Genomic DNA, 22392 nt, shown 5'->3' on the forward strand with positions numbered 1-22392 from the left:
ATCCTTCTTTCCCTTCACCCTCTCCTTTCCTCTTCCTCCTTCTCTTTCTTCTCCTCTAGCCACCTTCTCTTCCTCTTCTTCTTTTCCTCTTACCCTTCTTCTTGTTCTTCTTCTTCCTCTTCTTATCCTCCTCCTTCTTCACAAAGCATTAGGCATGCTTCTCATGTAATTAAGTGGATATTTATGAAGAACTTTCCCAGTGTCTGCTACCTTACCAGTAAATGGCAAATAGCTCTTATATTGACCAGAATCCTGTAGTTTTTAAACATTTTCTTCCAAAACTAAGAAAATATATCATTTTAGAACAATAAAAATATTTCTATGTTCAAAACTATCCTTCAGCCTAAGGTGTGCCTATTAGTGTAGAACAGGTGTGTGACTAAGATTTCTCCCCTTATTTACCCTGGCTTGTGTCTTCTCTTTAGATCCACTGGTCCTATAAAAGCCTGAAAACAATAAGGTAGAAATATCTCTGGAGAAAGGAATCTTTAATTTCAGTCTCACAGGCACTCGTTGAAGTAGCTCTCTGTACCATGCTCTCCTGGACACATACAAAGTGAATCAGAGGCACAGTCCTGGTCCTCTTGGGAGATTGAAAGTGTACTCTGAAAATAATGGAAAGTTTATATATTTGTGGGTTGTGGGACAAAGTGCAAAAAAAAAAAAGGTAGAGGAAGACATGCCTGCCTGTATGTATGTATGTATGTATTTATTTATAAGAGTCTGACATATGTCATATGAAGGGAAAATTAGCTTCTTTTCCCTTTCATCAAATTGCTCGAGAAGAAATGAGATTTCAGAACTGAAAAATCTGAAGAGATTCTTCAGTGAGAGAATATGAGAACTGTTCAGATATACAGAAAAAAGAGAGAGTTCCATATGCAATGTAAGTCCTGAGATAGAAGCTTACAGATGAAAAAAGATGACAGCGTAGATGGATTTGAATACACTTGCATGGAAGGATATGCTCTTGAGGAAGGATTGAGATGGGAGGGCTAAGCATTTTCAGAAATGCATGATGTGGGGCCATACCCTGCTGAAGCCCTTCGACTTGGCCTTCCTCAGGCATTGTGTCCTCCAAGTTTAGGAAAAGTCCCTCCCCCATGCCTATTTATCTTGACCCCTCTTCATGTTGTTTCCAGTTGGTTAGAGTCAACATCCTCTCTATTCCAGTCCCAAGTCAGCTTAGGCTTATCTGACTACTACTCTGTCTCTGGGGATGAGCATTTAGGAAAAAGAGATGGTGGACAATTGGTCAGTTCCCCACAGCAGTCCTGCAGGTTTCTCTGCAACTCAGCTCCTGATCCCTGACCATCACCAGGGACTGCCCAGTGCTCACAAGGGGAAAGCTCCTGGCTTTGCTCTCCCTTACCTGACTCCTTTCGACCTTGACTACTTTTGTCTGGAATTTCTTGTGAAAATGATATTTTGTTTTTGTTAGGGTAAATTTGTTTGAGGATTCTTTACTTCTCTTTAAAAATACTGTGTCTCATAATCAGCAGAGGCTAAGAGAGGGAGGAAGGCTAACTTCTTCAAAAATCTTTGAATGTGCCAGTTTAACTCAGTGGGAATAAAAGGATAAGACTGATTTTAAGTGTAATAACCAGCCACATACACACATTTATACATGTATAAAAATTGAGATTGCAATGTGTAGTTTTCACCTTTAGCTGTTCTGAATATTGGTAAGAGAAAGGAAATATAAATATTAAAATTTATAGCACTTTTAAAATTTTTTAATTTTTGGTACAGGGAATCAAACTCAACCTTACACTTGCCCAGTAGGTGCTGTGCCGGTGAGCTAAACCCCTAGCCCTCAAATTTATAGCATTTTGAGAAAATAATTTGGTAGTGGTATTTGCTGCTTGATTTCATCTCACTCCCTATGTATTTATCAACTGTGCCTCTTTTGTCAAGTTACACAGTTATGCTTTATTTTAATTTCATTTATTACATTTGGGAATGGAGGGGGCTGCATTTCAGTTAGATGGGGTATGGATATTAAGTAGGTTAAGGCATAGAAAGTTCTTAAAGAGTACATGATACACATTAAGTACTGAATAGATGTGAACTATGTTAGGAGTATAATTAAAGTGATTATGATTGAGATTGAGAAAAAATGGTCCTAAAGGTAAGATTAGGCTGAGTTAACTGGTCTAAAGTTCTCAGGTGGTTGTGGGATTACTGAACACCTTTGGCCAATCTTTCTTCAAATGTGAGAACACCCTGGGGGTGTCAGCCATAAGCAGAGGTTCTGCCTCTTCATCTCCCATGAAGGCTTAGAGGATGAAGAGGCCCAAAGGCCAAAGGAGAACTCCCAGCAGGGGGATGTTTACTGTGGTCCCAGCCTGCTAATCCAAAATTTGCTAACTTAGTGGGAGATCTTTTCAAAGGGAACTCTAATACTCAAACTTATCTGAGATATGTTCCTCTAATACGGTTTAGAGCTACATGGTTCCCTAAGGCCTCATGTGCTCATAGGCAAGCTTATAGGTAACTGGTTATGAGGGGTGTATATAGCTGACCTATTTGGCAGCACGACCTGCTTGGAAGAGTGGGTCACTGTGGGCAAGGTCATAGAAGGGTCTGTCTCCTTTTCTGGCTCCTCCCTTAACCTTCTCTGCTTCCTCACTGGCATGACATGAGCTGCTTTTCCTCTGCCCTGCCCCTCTGCCATGCTGTCCTGCCTTGGAGCCACGTGACTACAGACTGAAACATGGGGTGAAATATACCTGTCTCTAAGTTCCAGGGTTGGGTATTTTGTCCTAGTGATGAGGAATGTGGTTAAGACACTATATATTTTAGTAAATAATGCCTTTCAGAGGAATAATTACTCATGAGTAAAGTATAAGAGTATTTTTCTCCTTCCAACTGTAAAGGGCAGCCCAGCAGTTCTAGAATTGCTAGAAAATATTTTATAGATTAGAAAGCCAGAGAATACAGCATGTGATCTCACAATTCTGTTGACTTAATAAATCTTTCCAAACATATACGGAAATAAGAAAATTGGGGATCCTATTCATACACATCTATTGAAATTTTTGACAGTTTCTGGGTGCAGTCACATTAGTAATGCATATCCATAGCTTGCCAGATTAAATAACTGTGGTTCTGGATTTAATTGGGAACTTGTTACCTTAATGGTAATTCCAGACAGGGAAATAACAAAATGAAGGGCCTGCACATAGTGTTACTGCTGCCTATAAAAATAAATAGGATCCTTCGGGTTTAATTAGAGGATGTATAATCACACCTAAACATGCTAATGCTGAAATGGGAACACTGAACATCTGGAAGATGAGCCTGCATTTGGTCAGTTGCCTTTAGAAACTAAGTTCCTGAAAGTGTGGTGTCCAAAGGAACAGTGATAGTCCTCCAGCTGCATTTATGTACAGGCAAATGTGAACTGGCTACAAAGCAGAACAGTCCAGGGGATTTCACATCCCAAGAAATCTAAGACGATGACTGGCGTCTCTGGGAGCAATATAAAAAGAAGTCACCTACAATGAAAAGCAAGTACGTGAGCAGTTTGTTCTTTGGCAAGACACACCTACTTTCTGGAACACACAAGCAGGACTGTCAGTCAGCTTCAAAGAATCTGTGTAGGAAAAGGATGCATGAAAGACCATCCGTAGTTACATAGACTCAATTGAAAGGGTCAGAAAAGAAACATATAGAGTTATCGCATGATTTATAGGAGGTATGTTACAAGTTTCACAGCTGATGGAGGAAACCATGGATGGTACCTAACTATATAGACTGCTTTTTCCTATACATACACACATACATACATTCCTATGATAAAGTTTATAGAGTAGGCATGGTAAGAAATGAACAATAATAATGAAAAATAAAATGTAACAGTTATGACAAAGCATTATAGTAAGAATTATGTGAATGTGGCCTTTCTTTCAAAGTACCTTACAGTACTGGACGCACTAGTGATATGAGATGACACTGCCTACGTGAGATGACCTGCCATAAGTGGATACAGGCACTGATGTAGCCTTAGGCTACTACATAAAAGTTACTACAACGGAAGCACTGGGTTACTGTGAAAGTCAATCTGGTAGCTTGAATGGCTACTAGATGAACAGTGGGCAGGGGGCATATATGGAGTGAACACATTGGACAAAGGGGTGATTCATGTTTCAGGTGAGGTGAGGTGGGTAGGTGAGAGATTTTCCTACTCAGGGGTGTGCACAGTTGAAAAACTATGAGTTATTTATTTCTAGATTTTTCCATTTAATCTTTGCAGACGTGGTTTGCCATCGGTAAGAGAAACTGGAGAGTGAAACCACAGATAAGGGGGAACTAAAAGGAATACGATAGCTATGGAAGAGGAAGCATTGGCATAACTTTTACCCTTCCATTGTCAAAGTTATCTGTCTGTCTATCTATCATGTATCTGTCATCTATCTATCATCTATCTATCTATCTATCTATCTATCTATCTATCTATCCAGTCTATATCCCACCCTTCCTAATGCATTAAAATATTAATGAGACAGGACCTTTGTTTCCATTTTTTCTTTCCAACAGTATCAAAAGGAAGGTTTATGCTTTGTTTGTTTTATGCTTCATGATTTTAGGAATACCTTTGATAAAACTGTCCTTCCCCTTTGTAGCAGATTCTATCTGAAACGAGCTTTGTGTTTAGGAATAAAATTTCAGGTTGCATAGGATATTTTATATTCTCTCTCCACAAAGTGTCTCTAAGTTGCTAGGCGTCCACTCCACATAATGTGGCAAATTATTAATTTATGTAAATCAGGTTACTCTAAAGTAAAACATAACTTACGTGTGCAGTCTAGGGGAAAAAGCAAACGGAGCAGAAATATAGTAAAGAGTTGGTTTACAAGAATTAGTTCTTGTGATCACTCAGACTCCTTAGGAGGCACAGAGGAGACCGGCAGGAATGTGTAGAGTGAAGCAGTTCATAAATACTCAGCCATGAAATGGAAAATCAAAGTGAAATAAGTATGACTATAAAAATCTTGCTTTATTAATATGCAAATATTAATACCTACTTTTCTTTGAGAAATGTTACTTAATATTTACAGATAAAATGTGATAACTTAGGAAGAGGAAAATGTTAAAGAAAGGCATTTAAACCAGGTTTGACTGACATGTGGTTTACTAAGCTAGGGTAATAGTTGAGCAATTAAAACAAATTTCCCATCTAAATGTGTCTTTCAGTTTAGGCTCTCCTGGAAAAAACTTCCAAAATGCATTACAACTTTTTATGGGGTGACACATGGTCTTATTTTCCAAAGACTGATTTAATATTTGAATGCAATGAGTCTTGACTTTGTTAGTATAGAATATTTAAACTTAAAAAGAAAATACCTTAATTTGCTTATGCATAAGCCTATTAAAAACATTTCTAGGGGCTCTTGTTATGTTTATTCTCTAGAACATAACCTATCTTTGAAGTGGTATATTAGTTTTTAAAAAGTCATTCCCAAGCTGAATAATTAGACTGCAAACAAAAGCTATTCTTAGAGTGTATCCCACATATAAAGCTATGCATATTATGCTTTGATTCAAATAACTTTCTTATAAAACTTTGTTATTGTTAGAGGTCTATATTCAGAATGGCAACTTTTGTTTTTGATGATTATCCCATCCTGAAACAATTTCCCCTCTGTCCAATTAAACCAGAATTAGGAGCACATTTAGGAGGCTTAAACCTCTCAACTGCCTGCTTCAGAAATGAAGAACTTCGGTGGTTGTGTTCATTTTGTCTCTTCAAGGAGGGCTCAAAAGAAAACAGAATCAATTCCTTTAAGGCCTTCTGACAGAAAAAGGTTGCTTTTGCTGCTTTGATCTTAGCATGCTGTGTATTTTTTATTGGATGTTAAATATAAAAAGTCATAGCCTCTTCTTGCTTTTCTGCTACATTCTCATATTCTAAATCACATAATGCCTTCCAACTTAATGGAAAATGCCCACATCCAAATATCATTTCAAAATGGATTTATCATTATAGTTGATAGAAAGACTTCCAGGGTGTAACAAAACTATCCAATGATTTGATGAGTATTCTACAAACTGCTCAAAATATATTCATGCATTTCAGGTAATTGCAGAGTATAGATACACATTCATGCTCCTTTAGACCTCTTATTCCATGATTACAAAAGGCTGTTTTAGTTAATGTAGCAGCTGGCTAGGTTTTGCTCCAACAATATGATCCATAATGCCAAAGCAGCTCCTTTCCAAACATTTAAAAGCAGCTCAAGTTGTTTACATGTGTCCGATAGGTGATTTTCCTATAACTTTGTGCCAACTGCTGTCATGGTATTTGGTAAAACCCGTCATTAAATCAAGACAACTGCACTTAGTTAAATTTGCCTCCTACAGAGAATTATAGGAAAAGTACAGTAGCAGATTTGAGGCCAGCATTATTAAGTAAATGCAGGTTTTAGAAAATGAATGCAGACTACAAAAATGGAGTTGTATAATTGAACATCAAATAGTCCAAGTAATAAAAGTCATAGATTAACTGTCTCTCGGTTCTGCTCAGATCCTTTAAATACTGTCTCACCACTTGATCATTGGTTCTTTTATCAGAAGAGTGCCTATCCTTAAAATTTGGGAATTTCAACTCTTTTGGAGCACCAATCATCTGTAGAAAGTAATTGGCATCTTCTTCCAAAGTTTCAAATTTCCCTACAAAATCATAGTTGATCAAACATGGATAGCAGAGTTTGCTGACCTTTTCCCAGTGAATATCCATTCCAACGGGACGGTGAGAATCCAGCAAATAGTGGATGAACTCTTTGAATTTGACTCCAGATCCATTATTTAATGCTTCTTCACAGGCATTTGGTCGATATTTCTTTATAATTGCTTTTCCAAATACTGGGTGGTAATAGCTATTGGGGTGCTCAAATTTATCCCGAAAGGCTGACACTAATCTTTCCATGGGATCACGAACAAATACAGCTTTTGTGTAGGTATTTAAGCGAGTATATATTCCTTTTAAGTCAAAGCTATCTAGCTTTTTCAAATGCTTTCCATAGTGGACAGTATCGTGGGAGATGTTGTATGCAGAGGAAGCCAGCCCATTTAGTACCATCAGAATCCTTTTCCAGTTGGAACACCCAGCCTTCGGCACTTCACAGTATAAGATTTTGTGTTTATCTTCTACATAGATCCTGGACACCACATGAAAAAGGTGTGACTGACGATGGCTCACTGCCCCATATTTCCTGCAAAACTCCTGAAGGAAGGACCTACGTTTCTCTTGGGTTTCATCGGTGTTTCTCCATTTGTTGTCTTGGACTAAACTTTTGTTTAAAGGCCGAATGTCCAGTGGCCAATCCATTTCGCTGGACTTCATAGAAAGAATCTTAGTTCCTTGATATTGTTCAACCAGCTTACTTGTCAACGACCCTGTGATCTTACTCAAAGCTTGATCCCCTGCTTGTGAAAGGCTGATCTTTGTTAAGTCCCTAGTAGGTCTGTCAGAGTCGAGGATATTTTCCTTTTTTTCCTTCAGAACCTCAGGCATGTGAAACTTGGCATTCTGTTAAAATAGAAAGGAGAAACGTTGGAAGCAAATTCACAAATGTGGATATTGTAGATAAGAAACTTAACATACTTGTTTAAAAATACTACCGAGGATACCATACTTTGTATAAGCTGCCAGAAACAGTTTAGCAAGGCATGTTGAATATAATTTTGTAGTAAGCATCTTCACAGAAGACATAATAATGGAAAATCAAATATGGTATCCACAGGATAGGGAGGAAAGAGCCCTGGATTTTCACCCTGACATTGCCTGCAGTGTGATGAAATGTAACCAATTCCATATGTCAGCGATTCTTTTTTTTTTTTTATTTAAATTTTTTTCTTTTTTTCCAGTACCTGGAACTGAACTCATGACCTCATGCTTGTCAGGCAGGCACTGTGCTACTGAGCTAAATCCCCAGCCCCGTGTCAGTGATTCTTGAGGTATTAGTGAAGGTGTTACTTCAAGCACTGATTTAGTTAGTGCACCAGAGTGTGATAAGAAATGCAGTTGGACTGAAATGTTTCTTATTTTGTATAGAATAGGTTTAATGTATAGAATAGGTCAAAGTCATAAATTACAACTTAAAAAAAAACTGCAGTAAGACTAATTATCAAATCCCAACGATCAGTTCAGTTTTCTAAGTATCTGTAAAAAGTGATATATTTTTCCCCTTGGGAAATGTTTTACTTTTCTAAAGTCATTTATCACAGTAGTTTATGAAGTGTAGACATAATATCATAGAATTTTGTTCATATATGAGACCTTTCTTCTCTCCCAAGAGAATAATGAGAGAATCCAATGTAAGTCTAATGGATGTTCTGCTATGTAAAACCCCACCATAAATAGAAAGGTTCTCTTGCTGGAAGGATGAGTCAGCCCACTTCATATACACTCTTCATCTGACCACATCCATTCTTCCTATGACTCTTATGGTTGAATGAAGAAAGACACTGGGACTTGCAAAGTGATATTCTCTGATAGGAACAAAATTGCTTGATAAAAAGTTTTGTGTTTTACTCTGGGTAAATAAGGAGCATTTGGAGAGCTCTGAGCACAGAAGTAAGATGATCTCATTTAAACTTAGCACAGTAGTGGAGAAGATTAGACTGGAAATCAATGCACAGGGTTTTCTGCAAGTTACTGAAAAATAAACAAATAAATGATACATGCTGAGGGTAACACATGGTGCCACCAGCCTAAAGATAGAGGATGTGGTGAGAAAAGTTCTATATCTACAATTTATATCTCCAGTGCCTAGAATGGTCTGTAGTTGATAAGAGTTGCTCTCAAATTTTGTTGAATGAGTGAATTAATAGCATGAACTCTTCAAGGATGGTGGAATTTTCTAGTTAACTAAATGAAAAAGCAGAGGAATAAACTCATGGACGGAGCCACTTAGAGGAATCATTTTTCTTGAGCTGAGTTTTAAGGGGCCGATTCTTCCTAGTGTAAGAAGATCCTACGACTGACCCCAGAACACCACATAGCAACTTGTATCACCCTATGAAACAGCTTCCTCCAATGTTTTATACCGTTGAATCATCTATCTGGGGTCTCAACTTTGAAACCATTTGTTTGCTGCTGTCTGCAGGGATTTCCAGCATGTTAAAGTCCTCATTCCTTCTTATCACTGATTTATAATCCATAAAGTTGTCACCAATAATATACAACTTGATGGTAAGTTTGAAAAGTCATAGGGTATTGGTAGGTATTATAGGGGGTACTTAGCACAGGCCTGGAATAACACTGCCATGGTATTTCTATTTCTACTTCTTTTTCTGTCACCATTGTACATGACAACTGCTCTATTGTTGTTTTAGTAGTAGCAGCAATGCTACTTTATCCCAGTGACCTACTGAATTGCAAGATTCGCCAAGTTATCCATTATTATCTCCACTGTAATTTGTGTGTCTCTGTACATACCCCTCATCGGTTCTCCCCTCTGCTCAACAAACAGAAAGAAAAACACAGTTAGCCTTCCAACTGTGCCCTGTGGACCTTCTGCTCTCTAGTCATCAAATTCCCCTTTAATCTTTAGAGATTTCTGGAATGTTTGTTTCCCATAACTTCCTCCATCCCGCATGTTCCGCTCTACTTCCCCTGCACTTTCTTTTTTTTGGGACGGGGGTTTCCTGTACCGGCAATTGAACTCATGACCTTGCGCTTGCCAGGCAGGCACTGTGCCGCTGAGCTAAATTCCCAGCCCCTCCTGCACTTTCTTAAGTAGATGAAATTTTACTTCCTGGAAGCATTTGTCCCTCCTTAAGCCAGAAGGTAGTCAGCTATTTCTTTGCAGCCTACCCTGCTTTTGGGACATTTCTCAGCAAAACCTCCTGCTTCTGTGAGATGCGTGTGTCCTGCTGTCTGTCACCCTGCTGCCTCTTTGGCCTGGTCCCTTTCCTCCATGCACTGAAGACTCTGGCTTCTAACTGAGGCTTGGGTTCTTCATTCGGGTTCTTGTTACTATATACAGTGACTGACATCCACTCATCTCTCTTCTCTGGCCACCTGGCCTTTAACAGAAGAGTTCTCCACTTCACTTTGTATTGACAGGGCCTGTTCCACCTTCACCATCTCTCAGTCCACCATCGCTTCACCTTCCAGTTCACTGTTATTTCCTGTTTTGCAATACTCTGACCACTTTCACTACACCATCAAGGAGGCTATTAGTAGCCAGAACAACTGGTTTCTCATCCTTTAGCTTAGAAGGCTTTCTCTAAGCTATATTCCCCAAGATTCTCTGCCAGAGGGCCCTGTTGGCTTTCCTCACAGCACTAATCACATTGTGAAATGATTTTACATATTTCATTTATTTCTGTCTGCTTCCAATACACTACAACATAACTACAGGAATCTTATCTTTCTTGTTCTCCACAGTACTTAGCATAGTGCCAGGCGCCTAGGTGATGATCAATAAATAATAGAGGACTGAACACATGTGGTTATGATTTAATGGTGGGCTTGGAAATAAATATGTTTTGACCTTGTTGAAGAAAAACAGGGTTCATCAAAAAGTCAAGTTTATCTTAGATAAACAATTGACCAACTGTTGTCAAGGAACTGAAAAATCAGTGTTCAAACAAATCTTTGGCAGAATAGTAAACAAATAAAACAGGCACCTGTAGAGCTGCGTGTGCTAAAGTAGGTGTGGAGGTGGACAGCCTTACCTGCCTGCCAAGTCACATTGGGGCAAAGTCACTCAGACCGCCCTGAACCCCTGGGGATCAGGGTGGTTGCAATTGCTGTGGGTTCCTTGACTTTACTGTAGACAAACCGAGTCAGAGTCTCTGAAGGGGAGGCTCCTGGCTCTAATTTCAACAAGCTCCCCTGGTGTTCCACAGACAGGGGTGGCATCTGGGGACCATAAAACTAGTATGTGACAAAGGTAATTAAAGAAATAAGGGGCAAGTTCTGATGAATGCCTCTCCTCCTACCCAGAGGAGAGACAAAGTGGTGGACCTGAATATTGTAATAAGAAGAGACAGAATTTGAATGTAATGCAGGGATGTCACCTTAGCCTTTACTTGAACCAGATGAAGTATTTCTTTGCTGCAAGGCCATGTTTATCAAGAAGTTTTGTGATGACTCATTTAACTGGGAAATGTTTACGTGATAGGAAGTTCCATCAGTCATTATAAATAAGACTTAATTTTCCTGCTAATCGCTTTAGTGGTAGTCATTTTTCTGTACCTTGACAAAACTGAGATACAAGATAAAGAGATGGCATCGGCTCTCTGCTAGACCTCGGGGGTGGCCCCAGGCCTTCTTCCACAACCTCTGCTGTCACTATTATTCACTTTATGAAATCTCTTATCAGGATTTGGTGTCATTTCTCCTCATCCTTTCCCCATTTCGATTCCCCTCTGATCCTAGCAAAGGCTTTCCAGGCCTGAAAGGTTGGAGCCATATTAAATTAAAGTTAATGACATGTTACATCTCAGACTTAATGAATTTCCACCCCCATGATCACAAGGATAATAACAATAACAACAATGGGAAAAAGTGAGATCGTATACCTCCATTTTCCCTGGGCATGTGAAGCAAACCCCTTCCAAGCTACGAGTGGTCTTGAATTCCTGTTGAACTCTTTTTCATTTCTGAAATGGTCATATTACTTTCTGGTTACACGCTCACAAAATCTGAGAGCTGTATGAACAATTAGAAACTAAATTGGCTACTTTATATTTCATAATGCTTCTTTTTATGAATTTAAGTTTATTACCTTTTAATTGAACATCCTTTAGTATCCTTTAAATTTGTTTTCCTGAAAATTATTACTGAATTAGTCTCCCCCAAACATTTTATTTTTCTTCCTTTGACATTTTGGTTTTTTTTTTTTCCAGTACCGGGAATTGAACTCACGACCTTGTGCTTGCAAGGCAGGCGCTGTGCCGCTGAGCTAAATCCCCAGCTCCTTCCTTTGACAGTTTGGACCAACACTACTAGATACAAACTAAAGTCCTGATTCCTTAGTTGGCACTTGCAGCCTGACTGTACTGGACCTCTTCTTATTGTTTCTTGACATGCTCTGACCCTCTCTCCCCCACCCCTGCTCTTGGAAGCCCCCACCCATTCTCTCTCTCTTTTGGGGACTTTCAAACTCTGCTAGGTCAATATAAAAATCCTAATTTCATTTTTTCCTGAAAACCATTCATATCTCTAGAGAGTGATTTTGCTCCCTTCAAAATGACTTTAGTAGTTAGACTGTATGATCTGTGAGGAAAGTAATTTTACACCCGAACACATTTGCCATTTGATATTTTTGATGGAAAACTCTTAAACACAGTTTAGCTGCACACTATAGCTACAGTTTTCCATAAATACCTCTGAAGAGTGGACAATTACAGAGTTAGTTGGAAGATATATAACTACAGATAAAACTGACTATTTAAGAAGTCAAATGGTGCAATGTGTGGGATATTCATAAACTGGAATACAGTTGAAAACTTCTCATTGTATCAAGTAATATCTCCTGTGAATTCTATGAATTTCTTTTCTTTTCTCTCCTTGAGGTCGCTGAGAGCCTACTACACATCAGCTGTGTGCCAGATGCCAAGGATGAACAGATAAAATCTGTGTCTTTGAGGAAGCCAAATCTATTTGGGTTAATAAAAATAAGTTTATGAAAAAAGTGATAATTACCATAGTGAAAGGAGCAGAATTTGTAAAGAAAGAAGTACCTAAAATGAATCTGTGATGATGAAGGGAAAGCTGCCAGATGGCAAGCCAGGACTGGGAAGGACTGTGGGTGGCACACCAGAAGTCCACAGGAAGACCAAATTCAGAAGAGACGGAGGGGCAGGCAGTGGTGGGAGTCAGTCTGAGCCCTCATAAAGGGTCTGCACTTTACCATACAGGAGATGGGGATATTCAACAAGGCAGTGACGATTCAAGTCTTTGAATGGACGTTTGTACAACAGTTGGAAGATGCAACGGAGAGAAAGAGATCCCATGCAAGATGCTGTGATTGTCCATCAGGAACTCTTGTAAGTGGGCATAAGACGATGAGTTAAGAATGAAGAAAAATGGAACTACTTAAGACAAATTTTGGGAAGATCAGATTGGAAGAGTGAGGGTGAAGGAAATATACAGAATGAGAATTAAAATAACCAGAAAGAGGAATTAAGAGTAGTAGACATATGGGAGACTATGGGATGGATGTGAGCATTTGCTGTCTTCAATTTCAGATCCCTGGAATTTGAGATGCCTTTGAGGGAGCTGAAGATAATCAGGACTGAAAGCTGGGTATGCATGTTGGCAGATGTTGGCTGCTGGAGGCATTGGCAAATATTGGGTACCTTGAAGGGAGTGAAAGGAGAATAGCAGCAACAACAGTAATGCTGGTGTTCACTGAGTGCTTGGTACATGCTGGACCCACAGCACACACTGACACCTATGGCTGTGGCAATTTTTCACTTCCATTTTACAGATGAAGAAATAGAGTCTCAAAAATATGAAATAACATTGAAAAGACACAGCATAAGAAAAAGGAACAGGTTTCTGAGTACAGACATTTTTCTGTAATAAAACATTTTCCCTGTTCTCATTGTTCCTTGCAGAAAATGGGAGAATCTGGAAGAGGAAATGGCAAACTGTCCCACTGGGAGAAGGGCGAGGGGAAGGAGGGCCTGGGAATGGGAGTCCAGATGACTGGCTTGTTCTGCTCTTCTTGTCTCAGTCCTCTAAAGGACCTAAGATTCTGCCTTCTTCTTGCACAAGAAAGTCAGACACCCCATGATTCTAGTCTGTGTCTAAGATGCAGTAGAAGAAGTGTGGGTCCTGCTGAAAGTCGCAGATATGCTTTTGCAAGATTCTGATGTCAGTGGGTTGGGAATGTGTCTTTCATGCTGGCTACAAATTTGTGCCAATGGTGCTATTTCTGAGGGTCCTGGACATTGTAGGATGTGTCTGTTGTAGGTAAGAGGATCTTGATGCATGATGAACAATAATATTAGTGATTAGGTGGTGACGTTTTTCTCTCTCATCTCACTTAGCACTTAACTGGTTTAATTTTATAATGCTATTATTAATAATATATCTTTTGTGATTTACTTGGATCTACATGAGTATAGTTATGTTTCCTCACATCATCGTGAAAACCTGATTGTCTGTAAGGGGATAAGGCAAATCAGAGTTTAAAAATCATACTTGAAAAAAACTGCAGCTTCAGAACACAAAATTACCCAAAGTTACAATGCTTTTAGAGTCGGTCCTTTCAAGATACCCACTCAAAAAAAATTTCTAAGGGTCTTAAAGACACAATAAGCCTGTAGATTGGGCCCCTGCCTTTCATCTATAATTGGGCTTATGCTTTTTCTGCTACAGACCTTCATGTTAAAGGAAGCAGCACTATGAAGTGGGCATCGTATCTCTAAACTTGAAACACACGCACACAGCTTCTATTCCAGCCTACCCTACCGAGTTGGTGGCCTGACACACATCCCAGATCGCCCATCTGAAGACCACCTAAAACCACATAGGACAATCGCAGTCCTAGGACATAATGCCTGTCTTTTAATTTTAACTTTTTTTATTTTAAAGAGAATAAAAAAACAATAAAAATGATACAGAATTTCAAAACAAGATGATAGAAAAGTAACAATGGTTATTAGATTGCATATTGTTATCTTCAAAGTAGTTGCTCAGATTACCAGATATAGACATGCATAATGTCTTTTGAGGGTCACACTCTATTCTCTCTGAATGTGTATACTTTTAATTTTGCCTAATAAACCTTTTTATACTTCTCACTGGTGCATTCCAAAAATTCTTTTTCTGTGCTAGAAGTCAATGATCCTACAAAATACCCTGTGGGTGGGGTGAGATGAGCACCTCCCTTTGGGGGACCTCCTCAGGCCCTATCCAGTGATGATACAAAACATGATGGAAGCGGGTGGAAGCCTGTGAAGCCAGGCCTTTCTGGGGATGCAAACAGCACCTGGTCCCTCTATGCCAGAGCTGACTGTATGATTATGAGGGGGTGAAGTCTGTGACCTCATTCACAACAGACACTGAGGGGCTGGCTGGGAAGAGTGAGATCAAAGAGTGCTCATGTCCACAGCCATCAGACCCTTCCCCTCTGCACCCTCCACTCTTCTATCTCAATTATTCATTGAGCTGGGTGCCTTGCACTGGGCTGTGTGTTGGGAGTTTAGCTAGCAAGACAGAGTTAGTCACTGATCTTACAGCACAACCTTTGTGTCAGGGGAGGAGAGGGAGATAAAGATAAGAAAACCAAGAATTAGTGTACATGTGGCAACTCATAAAACAGAGGAAGATCATGAAGCCAGGAGACCATAAATCAGAGGCAACTAATCCTGGCTTAAAGGTAAGAGACAGTTTCTAGGAGAAAGTGTATCCAGACAGAAATACTTCCATTTCCTGTCTCTGACTATTTCTTCCATTGGTCTCCATTTTGTTTGCTTAGTGAAAAGTGTAGGGCGTGGAAATGATTTAATCACTGCACTGACTCGAAGACCAGACTTTACAAATGAAGGATCTGAAGTTCAAAGAGTTGAAGTAACTTGTCTGAGTTAACACAGCTCTTGATGGAGCTGTACCTCAAACTTCTATCTTAGTCACGTGTGCCTTGTTTCCAGTTTGTCATACAAGGTATGATCAAGGTACATGATGAATGCTTACATTTTAAAAATTAATACAATAATAGACACTGTGACTGTGTTAATCCCCTTCATCATACTTCACTTCACTTTAACATGTATTCCATCATTGTCACTTTCTCAATCAGTTCTGGAAGTCTTTTTGTATGAGTGTGATCAGAAGTATGGTAATGCTCCGGCCAAGTGTGAACCAATGAAAAGGCTGTAAAAACATTACAGTGTGTCCACATCCACCTTGTGCACTGGCTCTCGCACTGTGTGACTTCTGGCTCCCCTCACCAATCAAAATCACCATAAAAGGTAACTCTTCTGAATTGGTTCAGGAAGCTGAGGCAGCTATAGCAGAGCAACTGAAGACACTCACGAAAGAGGACTTCCAGAACTGCTTCAGAAAGCGGCAAGACAAATGTGTTCAAAACACAGGGGAGTAGTTTGAGGGGGATTTATGGCAATGTGACTGCTATTGTAATACATTCATAAAATTTTAAATGTTCACTGTGCATTCCGATCATACCTCATACATCAAGCAATGTATTTCTTCATTAAATGGACACATGGGAGGAGAGCACCCAGCAGTGTGTTGTTGTAAGAGGTACAGTAGTAAACAATGTGGATCTTTGAGTCGGGTAGAAGTGGTTTGTGTCTCTGTTATTCTATCTGCATAACCTTGGTTAACCTCTTTCCTTTTGAAACTCCAGTTTCCTTGTCTGTACAATGGAGATAATAAGCATATACTGTGTAGGGTGGTTGGATTACAGGAAATGCAGGTAAAAATTGCTTAACATAAAGTACGTTCTCTATAAATGTTAAGCGCTTTTACTGGTGTAGTCAATGAATATTTACCGAGTGAACAACTTCTGTGTGACAAGTGTTTTGAAGGTCAATATTAGTTTTTTATCCTTCAAAGTTCATCTCTTCTTCCTTCTCTTACCTACAATACTTAGCAAAGTTAAGAGTCTATGATAAATGTTCAGTGGTAATGAAGAGAAATTAGAAGAGAGAAATGGAGGCAATTCATAGACAGAAATGGGAAAGAAAAGAGATCTAGGGCAGAAAAGGTAAATAAAAGAAACAAGAGAGGAGAGCACTGTTGTGGGTAGTACTAAAGAATAATGAACATGCAGTGCCAGAGAGACACACACTGGTGAATTTTAGCCCTTTCCCAACTACATTCTTTGAAACATTTAAACTGCTTAAACATGACAGCCATTTCTCTACTAGGAGAATCTCTAAGTGATCCAATAAGCTAATTTCTATGGTCACCTTGGATGCAAAGATAAAATTGTGATTTTATTTTCTAGTTCTTTCAATTTTGGATCTAATTCCTCTCTCTATTTTCTTTCTCCCCCGAAGCCAAAAAGTTTATAATGTGAGGACTGGGAATGTAATACAAGGTGGATGTCAAGGGTATGTTTCCATAGAGAACAGTGTTGTTTTTTTGGTTTGACAAGACCAGCCAAAGGTGAAGAGACAGCATCTTAATGTATATAAGTAGATAAGGCATTTCCCCCAAGGGATTCAATATGCTTTTATAGATTTATCATTCTATCTTCCTTCTAAGTATTGTAGGAAAAATGAGGATGTTCTTTTGTTTTTAAATTTACAGATAAATTAAGATAGACATGTAATAACTGGCCCAAGGTTGTTCTATAAAGCCAATAAAAAACTCAGGAATATAGTCTACTTCTCTAATTCCTACCCAGTACACTTTATTTAGTAGAATATAAAGCTGCAACTTGATAAGGTGAAATGTACTCAGAATATTTGATGCTCACTATTTTACTTTCTATGTTGTTGTCTCTATATGTCAAACACACATAGGAATGGAAAAATCCGATATACCTGGCATGAGAGGTCAAGTGAGTATGTGTTTGAGCATTAAGACTTCAATATAGACTTTTTGCAGATGGGAAAGGGATCTGGGAATAGGGGAAGGTGAAAGTGAGAGGAAGGAAAGGGAAGGAGAAAGGATCAAGGTGTGTATGAATACGTACCAAGTCTCCACAATGAATGTATTATGCATCATGAATATATACTAATAAAAAGGATGTTACTGTTTCATTGGATTTTAGGTATTTAATAGATTTTTGATATGGCTGTTTCATATTTCCAAGTATTTAGTTTTCTATAGTTGGTGTTGGTGAAATAGCCCCTCCTCCCCTTGTCTTTATGATGCATGCCTACAACAGCATGGGCATCTGAGAGAATCCTGAAGGGAAATGGAAGATGGTGTCTGGGTTCTAACACCTTGTTTTAGGGAGTTCAGTTGCCAGGCAGAGTTCATGTTCCTGTTTCCATGGTGTAGTGGGGAGAACCATCTTCCCTGAGTCATAACATCTAAGTATAAAATTCTCCTTTTGGGGGTGGGTTGTGTTATGGGCATAAATTTGAAATCAAAATATTTTCCCAGGCCAGGCAGATGAGTCTCTGGGATGATACTAGAATTGGAGACTGACCAGGGTGCATCAGGAAAGCACACAGGGCCAGAGATGTGGGTTATTTTGGAGGAGGGACTTGGGATGGTCCCACAGGTTAAAATAAACACTGAAAGTAAAAGAAGAAAACTGCAGTGCCACCAGGAGCACTGGGACTGGGCAGATCAGCCAAGAATGAAGAAAAATGACTTTCGAGCTGGATGGCCAGCTTGAAATCATCACCTATTAGTTGGTGATTTTAGGACAGAGACTTCATTTTGTTTCCCTAGAAGCAGAACCTAAATAAGCTAGTGGAGGGCAAGAAGTTAATCTGGCCGAGGATCTAGCTCAGCAGCACAACGCCTGCCTGACGTGTGAGGTCCTGAGTTCGAGCCCCTGAGCCAATAAAATAAAATAAAAGAGAACAGGATAGAATAGAATAAAAAAGTTAATTTGAAGTTAAATCCAAGGGACAGTGGGAGCAGTACAGAGAGCTGACCTAGGTAAAGGAAGGCAGAGGACAGAGGGCAAATTGTCAAGTACACTGGCGCAGGGTGGGCAGGAGCTAAATGCTACTGAGGAACTCTTGGTGGTGGTGTAAAATATGTCCCTGGAGTTACCCACCCAATCCTATTGGCAGTGGCTGAAGGCTGCTGGGAAGAGAGGTCTGAAATTCCAGCTGCTCCAGGTGGGTAGGGGGTTAGACCTCACTCAGGCCTCACTCAGGCAAGAGTTACAGGTGTCAGGCAGTCCATGTGATGTCTGGCCAGAGTGCAAGGAGACAGTAAGAGATAAGGGAGTAAGGGAAGGTAGAGCTAGTGCGGTCATAGAGTCAATTAGTATTCCTGATTCTCTGCTTTCCCATTTTAAAAGGGGAACCCTAATACTATTCTTGGACTTGTGTTTGTGTCTAGAGACATAAAATAAGTCCAAGGAAGGGAACAACTAGGAGGAACCTGGGTCCTTCTGATCTGTCCTAGACTATAGATTTTTAAGAATTCCTTGTTCAGAGAAAGTAATGCTCAGACTTGCCACTAGTATTGGAGAAAAGCTTCTTTGGGTCATTTTATAAAGGGCTATGCTAAAATCTCATCTTTCTGATTCTGACACACAGGAAAAGACAAGTTATTTTGAGAATTAATTAGACAAATACAACCATAAAGTGCATGACAGAGTGTCCGACCCATGTCTAACATATAGTAAGTTTCTCCAAAGTCTCCATGTATTATTCTGTCCGTGTGCCTTTCTTCTTGGATTTTCCCTCAATACTGAGCATATCACCCACCTTGTAGCCTTCTCAGCTTCAGATTGAAGCGACCATGGCAACAGGTCCCATGGATGTAAGTGGTCTCAGAGTGGACGCTACTTCAATTAGGAGTGGGCACTTGACCTAAGAGTGGCTAATCCATAGGTTAACCAGTAACAAATGAGGGGGTCTGCAGCAGGACACTGCTCAGGCGTCACTTAGTGCATTCCAGACTGGAAAACATGGGGCGGCTTAGCCAGTTACTGGGTAGGAGTGAGGGACAGAAGCAAGCACAAAGGTAGGACAGCAGCCCAAGAAAATACCTGAATTAAGGTGATGGCGGAGCTCAGGGTGTTCGAATGAGCCAAGGTGTAGTCCCACACAGCAGCACATTACCCTGCCACCCACACTGCCTGCTCGTCTAAAGCCACTGAGCCCTGGAAGCAGCAATGTCAAGTGTGAAAGTGCCAGGACATTGCAGGAACACATTCCACTGGCTTCACTGGGTTAAGGCTCTGTTAGCCCCAGATCAGATTTTCCTGGGTCAGCATGTGTGAGTGGCACACACCCCCCCTGGCTTATGTCACTTGCATATGTGACAACTCAAATGTACTCCAGGCAGCCTCCCCAACCCTCATTGGAAAGTAGACAGCTCACACTTTGGGGCGACGCTGGGCCCCCTGGGCCATGAGCTAGGGAGAGAAGGTGCCTATGGCACCAGATACTGCTCTGGGAATCCCAAGGCCATTTTAAGAGGGTTTCTCTTTAGGATTTCAGTCTGAGGAAAAACGCAAGAGAGAAATATAAGCTAAGCAAGAAGCAAAGCAGGACAGAGAGTCAAGAAGGGATGAGGGTAGGTTGTCACATGCCTGAAGGGTCAGAGTGAGCAGAGCTTTAATGAAACAGTGTTGGACAGTGGATATTTGCACGGATTTATCTGTTCAAGCATTGACACTTTTTGGGGCATTTCCAAAATGGAACTGCTTTCCTGGAGACAACTGTCTTTGATTCAGGTTGTTAATGAGATGGCTACTGGAAGCAGACCTGGCCATGGTCAAGGTCTGTCTTTCTGTCCCTTCTTTTTTTGCAAAAGCAGGTATGCACAGCACGGACCCTGACCTCTTGGTCTCAAGGAAGGAGTTTTCAGAGTCTGCACAGCGTCAGTTCCCAGAGCTGGTGCAGAATGAGCTTCCCCTGGACATGAGGGGATCTCAGAGGGGTGCCTGCCACCTGCAGCCCAGCCTGGGTAAATGCATCTTGCAGAGGGGGAGGGAGTGGACACTTCAGCCTTTTCAGTTATTTCCTTTATGTAGAATGCAAGGACCAGAAAGCACCACGTACATGGTGGCCATTTCTCTCCCACCGATTTCCTACTAATCCGAAGCTACGAAGCAATGTCAACAGCTTTGCCAACTGTCAGAGCAGCACGACCCTGGCGATTGCTGACATTCAATAACAATTCTCTTTTATATGGATATGTTGATGGTCAGGATTCCACCTGACTTATTTCTAGAGATGTAGGTATCAATAAAGCAAGCAGACATTCTCTAAAGGTCCCACAGCATTGTATTATCATATTCTCTGTCCACTACAATTGGAATCTGCCTGTGGGAAGAAACAAACACAACTTGGCATCCACTGCTCAGAAATAATATCACCACTTATTAACTCCAGCTACTCCCCATACAAGGAAAATAGATTGTCCACATCAGGGGAAGAAGAAGGCTCAGGATCCAGGTAGGAATTTTATTAGGGCATCTCATAACCTTAGTGTGTAGTACCTGGCCTGTAGCCAGCCTCAAGATGAGGGTGCGTGGAGTTGGGTGTCACTGGTCTGTAAGAATCAAAGGGAAGACTTGCACTTAATGGGCTGGCCAGGCCAGTGAGAAGACCCTTTTGCTTCACCTGTGACTCTTGACCTCTACATAAGGAGATTCCCACGTCCCAAACATGCTCCCTCTTGAGTAGGGAGTGAAGAACCTCTGCCAGTTGGCAGGGAAGGTCCCTATGACTGTCTCCACCTCTACCAGGGCTCTACTCTCCTTTGTTAAGAAAGCTTCTGGGACAAAGCTTTAGGGAGAAGCTGTGTGGCAAGAGTGAGTTCTGGATGAATATGGATTGAAATATTCCCATTGCCAGATGCTGAACTAACATGGAATTTAATCCTCTTTCCAGCTCAGACCAGTTGCATGGCCATATCTGCATTAAAATTGCTTAGTATCTTACCAGTGGCAACTGCTAGAGCTGGGATTAAAACCCAGGTTTGCCTTGTTCCAAAAACATCAGTTTTTCACTAGATAATACACATTTACCTTTCAGAAATCACATCTGTAATTACAAGAGTGCTTCCTGGCTGATAGATCCAAGTGATCACCATCCTCTGCACTGAGCTACCTGGGCATTGCCAAATGTGCTGGTGTCGACTTTAGTCTGTGTAGCAGTTAGCATCACAGCTCCTGGTTGGTTCTCTCCTCCAGTTTGAATTCTATGTGTTGGGAACTAAGAATGGATGAATGGGGCACTGAGCAGTCCATAGCCCTTGGCACGGCTCAGGTTCTGGGCTCTTGGTTCTAGAAAACTGCCTTTCTAATGCAGCCTAAACCACACAGAGGTTGTGACCAACTGCTTGGCTTTTATGGACCCTTGAAACAAAGCTCCTCATCTTCATGGCATCTTCACCTCTTCTCTGCCTCCATGGTGCCATTAGGAACATATATATCCAGGCATGGTGGTTCCGGGGTGAGGATGTGTTCATCCATGTTGGCTTTTCAAGGAAATTTATTTTCCATCTTGACATTTCAGCAGTTGTAGGTCTGGCTGAATATACAGCAACATGTGGGTATCTGTGAGCTGTGTAACTGGACTGGGGATGAAAGGAGGCCAGATGGTGGTACCTTTTAGCACCTGATAAACTGTGTGCGAACCAGAGAACCTGTTCCCTAGGACTTTTTAATTACCTTCTCAGATACCTGCTCCTATGGTGCTGTCTCCACTGTTGCTTTTTTGGGTGGTGGTATTGAGCTACATCCCTGGGTCTTTCTTTCTTTCTTCCTTCCTTCCTTCCTCCCTCCCTCCCTCCCTCCCTCCCTC

The 22392-nt window shown here is 40.6% G+C and overlaps 1 protein-coding gene across 6 annotated transcripts in view; it reads right to left on the minus strand.

Annotated features, from left to right (window-relative positions):
* Nucleotides 1-4983: 4983 nt before the first annotated feature.
* Chst9 (carbohydrate (N-acetylgalactosamine 4-0) sulfotransferase 9) overlaps nucleotides 4984-22392 on the minus strand; it is a 223140-nt gene continuing 205731 nt past the window's right edge. For all 6 annotated transcript variants that reach the window (XM_005372734.2, XM_005372733.2, XM_013506152.1 and 3 more), the window contains one exon: nucleotides 4984-7534. In XM_005372734.2, the coding sequence (XP_005372791.1) occupies nucleotides 6446-7534 (1089 nt within the window). In that variant the 3' untranslated portion in view covers nucleotides 4984-6445. The remainder of the gene's footprint in view (nucleotides 7535-22392) is intronic.

This window comes from Chinchilla lanigera, unplaced genomic scaffold (genome assembly GCF_000276665.1).
Source record: "Chinchilla lanigera isolate Chin_1 unplaced genomic scaffold, ChiLan1.0 scaffold00001, whole genome shotgun sequence".
In the NCBI taxonomy this organism is placed as follows: Eukaryota; Metazoa; Chordata; class Mammalia; order Rodentia; family Chinchillidae; genus Chinchilla; species Chinchilla lanigera.